This window comes from Sprattus sprattus (assembly GCF_963457725.1).
Source record: "Sprattus sprattus genome assembly, chromosome: 14".
Classification (NCBI taxonomy): domain Eukaryota; kingdom Metazoa; phylum Chordata; class Actinopteri; order Clupeiformes; family Clupeidae; genus Sprattus; species Sprattus sprattus.
This window is the reverse complement of record NC_137912.1, coordinates 32,472,047-32,478,221: the sequence shown is the minus strand read 5'-3', so window position 1 is coordinate 32,478,221 and position 6,175 is coordinate 32,472,047. Positions and strand designations below refer to the sequence as shown.

Below are 6,175 nucleotides of genomic sequence, written 5' to 3'. Positions count from 1 at the left end.
CTGCGCTCTTTCTGTCCCATGAAAGGGGGATGGCAGGGGAGTCGAGCCCGGCGTGCAGGCTCCACTGATGACCTTACGTTGCGGCCAGTTGGAGCTTCCGGGGCCTTGATTGGTCCCCAATGTGGCGGACGTACTTCAAAGTCGGGAGGAGGAGCTCCGGTGACTGTGATTGGTCGCATGTATAGCAGCGGTTCTTCAAAGCCAGCGAGGACCTACAATTGTGCTGAAATGGGCGGATCTCATCATTGTATTGCATACCTCTTAAAAAAACACTGCTCTGATTGATAAATATAAAAAGATCCTCTACGGAGGACAGTTTTTGTGATGGCAACTTCACTTCTAGGGGTGAGTCTAAGGAGTTTCTTGCTGGGTTTAATTAGTTCCTTTATTGTCCACCCGGGGGGATTAAAATTGCCCTGGGGAGAATAAGGAAGAGGGACAGTTGGCTGATTATGTTTAAGGTAGAGGGTCAAGAGAACACAAACCGAAACCCACAATACACCAACAGCACGCTGAAAAGTTTCCGTCGAATTATTTGGAACAAATAGCCTACAAACTAAGGTTTTTCCTTAGACTTTTCCACTTCTAGTTTTTTCGCGTGTTTCAGTTGTTGCTGCTATATTTGCTTTCGATCTGCAGGTAGGAATTGTCATGTAGTTAGAATGTTTAAGAGTTTACTAATTACGAATGTAAAATAGAGTTCACATTTTATGAAATTCCTAAACAGTTTGCATAGCCTAATTCATGTTTCATTTTTAGGAGGAGCCGAGATTGGGATCGACTCCCTTAGCCATGTTGGCTGCAACGTGTAACAAGATTGGGACTCCAAGTCCGTCACCCTCTTCGATATCAGATAACTCCGCTGCCTTTGGAAAAGGCTTTCATCCATGGAAACGCGCCTCTGCGAGTAGCTGCAGTTTGGGCTCAGGTTTATCCACGTTTGGGGTAGCCCGCAGTGGGGCAGGACTCTCGGACACATTTGGAACCAACAGTTCGAGTGGATCCAGTGCTTTTTCATTAACACCGGGAACCACAACCAATTCGCACTTTGGAAACGACTATTCTGTTTTTCAAGCATCGGTTTCGAATACTTCGCAGGAGGGGACCCACCAGCCGGTGTATATTTCCAAAGTACACACTTCAGTGGACAGTCTGCAAGGTATCTATCCGAGAATGAGTGTTACGCATCCCTATGACTCTTGGTTCAAGTCATCCCATCCTGGTATTCCGACAGGAGATGTGGGCACTACGGGTGCTTCTGCATGGTGGGATGTCGGAGCAGGATGGATTGATGTCCAGAATCCAAACGGAACCACGCTACAGTCTTCCTTGCATTCGGGGGGACTTCAGACTTCACTGCATTCTCCTCTTGGGGGTTATAATTCGGACTACTCCAGTTTGAGTCACTCGGCTTTCAGCACAGGTGCATCTCCTCATCTCTTGACCACCGGTCAGCATCTGATGGACGGCTTCAAACCAGTTATTTCTTCATACCCCGATTCAAGCCCTTCTCCCCTTGGTGCAGCAGGTGGCACCATGCTGACGGGAGGACCAGCGTCTTCACTAGCGGGCTCTCCGCGCTCCTCAGCGCGACGTTACTCAGGCAGAGCCACCTGCGATTGCCCAAACTGTCAGGAGGCAGAGAGACTGGGACCTGGAGGGGCGAGTCTGCGACGAAAAGGACTTCACAGCTGTCATATCCCTGGTTGCGGGAAAGTTTACGGTAAAACATCTCATCTGAAGGCTCATTTGCGATGGCATACGGGGGAGAGACCGTTTGTATGTAACTGGCTATTTTGTGGAAAGAGGTTCACGAGGTCAGATGAACTTCAGCGACACTTGCGCACACACACCGGCGAGAAACGTTTTGCTTGTCCCGTCTGCAATAAGCGCTTCATGAGGAGTGACCACCTCAGTAAACACGTCAAAACGCATAGTGCAGGAGGCTCTGTGGGATCAGGATCAGGTGGCAGTGGGGGCAAACGGGGAAGTGACACCGACAGCGAACACAGCACCCCCGGTAGTCCTCCCTGTCATTCCCCTGACCTGCTGCCTCCCCCCGATTCTACTCCAACAACAGGCATAAACGGTCTCAGGAACTCCTTGGACTGACTTCGCAGGCTATTTGATGGCATCTATGGACATTTCAGTTTCCATAAACTATCCGGATGCACTCTATATAGAGTGGCTCTCATGTGATCGGGTTTATGAGAAAAACGAATCATACTTGTATTGACGATAAAGGTGGCAGGCTGTATATGCATTCAAAGTAATGACTAAATTACTTTAAAGTAAATACTCACGAAAAGAATAACAGGCACAAATGAACATTAAGATAGTGTAATGCCTGCATTGGTAGGCACAGTGTTATTCGAGGACAAGTCACCCTGTTTTTGTCACCCTGCCCTGATATTAAACGAAGAGTTAAAAAAAGAATGTTCTGTAAGTGCTTATGGCCTGCCGAGTTAATGAGAACATGTTTTCTGAAAACCAAACTGTGGCACTTTATACTGGAACACTGCTATGACGTACGTATGCCTTTTCATAGGCAATTTGTAAGGACTTGTATGTAGTGTTTTGTAGTTTTCATTTAGTCATTTACTCTCTTTTGTTTAATATTTGAGAGAAAAAAAATATATCACACATTGGTCTAATTCTACCAGAGCCTGATCAAGTTTGTATGAGATATATTGCGGTGTATATAATGCAATAGCTTAGCGAGTTCTTACATGCAGGTATAAATGTGACATATTTGTCCAGGACGCCCCCTTTTGTATAGTAAAGTTTTAGATGTAAATTTATTCTAGTAAATATCTGAAACTCTATCAGAGTGAAAAATGCTTTGTTTTTCACCCGTAATTGCCATATTTGCCAACACTTTCCAGCTGGAGTTGTAATATTTATCGAATAGGCAGACTTGTTTTCTGTCTCAGCAAGTGTATCAGAGACGCACTTTGAATTTATTTGTTATATTTTAGAAATACAAATGTTTAGCCTAGTGATTCATGGCGTTTATATTTAAGCATGTACATATTTGTAAAGTGAGTATTAATTTCATCACGGTACATTCCTAGATTGGGACTCAAATTCACCCGTTCAATAAAGTGAGAATGGATTAAAAAATCTGCACTCAATGGATTTCATTTAAATTTAACAAAAGAAATCTCGCCAAGAAAAGGCAAACCGTACGGGTTCATGGGATTTATGCGACGTTCAAATTATTGAATTTCAAAATGATGGGCAGAGCAAATAGAGAAATTACTGTTCTTTAGTTTACAGAATTAACACTGATGACAAAATAGATAACACTTTTGTCTTTGTTTATAAATGTTCATAGGCCTATACATCACGTAAAAAAGTTTGCATTTTCTTTCAGTGGACAGGACACTTCAACTGTTTGCAAATGAGCTTTATGAAGACACAGGCTACAGGTCATAGCCCCACGACTGCAGATTTCAGAGGAAGGAATGGACGAATTGAACCAGGCCTACTTTCTAACAGTTTGTAGCAACCTAAAGGAGTCTCTCTTAAACGGTCATGTCTGAAAATTCGAGGTTTTTTTTCCGATGCGCAGAAATGTAGGCTATTGTACGCTGTAAATTGCATTACATTTTACACTGAACTTTACTAAAATCAGTGTGGATAAACTAAAATAAACGAAACTGCGAAACTATATAATTAGAAACATCCTATTTTAGGATATCATTACAGCAGAGTTGGCAGATAAGCTGCTACTTTCTAAGATTATGCCTTTGAGTTCCTTGAAAGCATATTTTAAATAAAATGTAAAAGAAAGAAAGAAAGATGAAGAGAAATCAGGCCTAAAGACTAGGTAGGCTAGAAATAAAGTTTTAACTTCAGTAAACCACTTTCGTTCCCGCACTTTTGAAGGATTTTTGTTATACTGGCACTTTGGCTCTTAGAAATGGGCATAAAGGTTACTCGACAAAGGACAAACAGGCTGTTTGAGCTTTAACGAAGACGAAATTGCATTTATTTTATATATTTATTTAACAAATTAACGTGTTTTAGTGTTATGCATTATTTTCAGATATCTGACGAGCAAGAATCTGGCAAAATTGTATTTCGTTTAGATTTCTAGGCTACAAGTAGGCGTAGATAGCTCACGACAACTTTATGACATTTGCGATTTTAAAAAACAACAAGCCCTTCCTTCATAAAAAAAAAAAAAAAAAAAAAAAACATTTTCTCTGACCTGTCCCTCGAGGCAAGTTTATCCTGGCTAGAACACTAGTGGTACGTCATGGATGAACTGCTCCCTCGTGTGTTGAACATATGAAAGTGCGTATGCGGAGTTTTCAGGTAGAGGTGGCTTTTCATTTTGTGTATTTAAATTGCGAATCATTTCTTGGCTATCAAATATGCCGAAATGGGCTGCCATGAAAATTGAGAAGAAGCTCAGAAGTTCCTTAATTAGACCAAGTCCAATTGTATCTTTATTTTAAAACATCTGACAAGAACGGATCATCCATGTGAGTTTTTTAACCGGAAAAACATCCATTATTTTAGTTTGCCACATTCTTGAAATTGTCATGTCAATAAATCATTACTTCAGAACCAAAAGACTGCACTTACTTTAACTTGAAACTGTAATAATATTAACATTAAGAGTGTTAAGGAATATTTCTGAATTCTGACAAGTGGTTAAAGAATTAATACAAATCTAAAATGTAGTTAGTGTGATATTTTATTATTCTCATAATGTATACCCTCTCAGTTTTATCTATCTGATTTAAAAAAAAAAATGTATTACAATAAGTGTTGATCCAATCTATAGGCTCTTCCCAAACATTTTCAAAAATGTAATTAAAATAAATGAATGAAAATACCATATCTATTGTGAGTGCTCTGGCTAAGGTGGTCATCTTTATATGTAATTGTATTATTATCGTATATATATATACAATATATATATCATAATATAGTTGTATAGTTTAGATAGATAGACAGTTAGATAGGATTTATACCATCTGATGAGGCCCTACATAATAAAGGTCTGACTTTGCTCGTGACCATTTACTAATATTTATGTGGCTCCTCTATTCCTCTACTACTATTGTTATACTATACTAATTGTCATGGTCTGAGTAGACCACAGGTTGTCTGGGAATTCCCCGCCCCTTCACTGCATTTCATTTGCTCAGTTAGTCTGGCCAACTCCTCAATGGAGGTCCACTTCACTCACGTAATTGGACACGCCTTTAACCAATCAGACCAACGATACTATACAACGATACAACGATCGGTAATAAAGCAAACACATCTTTTTTCTGTATGAATTGTTCCAGAGCAGGTTTCTGTTCTATTTTCAAAGAAAACTTGCCTTTGAAATCATCCAAGACAGCCGCGAGAGCAGTATATAGTTTACTGTGCTTTTCTCTTAAGTTCCGCTTTTGTTACGGTAGACGTGGTTATTTTAAATCCGCCAATGGCGCGCCAGGTAGCCAAAAGCCAGTTTGTGATTGGCTCCAAGGATTCTGGAAATCTTGAAGTGATCTGCTATCCTAAGTTTGCCAGACCCCCTTCAGAGGCTAAATCAAATTGGCCGGAGAAGAGGGGCGGGACTTCCCAGACTAGACCACAGGTTCAATATTTGTAAATTGTTTAATTTCTTGTGTTAGAGCGCCCTCTTGTGACCTTAGTTGGTATCTATAAATCATTTAGAACCTTCATTTCATTAATTTGCACATGGCAACATGTTGTAGTGTCTTCCAGTGACATATCAAGTTTGGTGTTGATTTGTCAAAGATTTGCCAAGATATGACTTCACTTCCTGTTTGGCGACTTTTCGGCTGAATTTGAGTGGCTGTACCGGACAAACGGTTGTGAGGATCAAAATTCTGTTGATAACTTTTGTGAGGCTAGGTCTGAAGATCATCTCTGGTGATTTTGATGAAGATTTGCCAAAAATTGTAGGAGGAGTAGGCTTTCAAAGGTTTTTGATAAAACCGGAAATAGCGGAAAATCTATATAACCGGAAATTGACGCCATGGGGTGGTTTTAATTCGTCTTGATCCAGGGAATCCAATGGTACCTAATTTATGAAAATCGGTCATACGGTTCAAAAGTTGCGTGTGTTGCAAAAGTCCAACTTTGACCTGTTGGTGGCGCTAGAGTGGTCTATTGAGAGCCATGAAACTTGGTGTGAATGAAG

The 6,175-nt window shown here is 40.6% G+C and overlaps 1 protein-coding gene across 1 annotated transcript; it reads left to right on the top strand.

The window, feature by feature from the left end:
* Positions 1-324: 324 nt before the first annotated feature.
* On the top strand, positions 325-2,112 carry sp8b (sp8 transcription factor b; the record flags this gene model as incomplete). Its single annotated transcript, XM_080851181.1, has 2 exons — positions 325-345; positions 760-2,112. 2 exons carry the CDS (start codon positions 325-327, stop codon positions 2,110-2,112), a joined length of 1,374 nt encoding a protein of 457 aa, XP_080707307.1.
* Between the last annotated feature and the right edge of the window lie 4,063 nt (positions 2,113-6,175).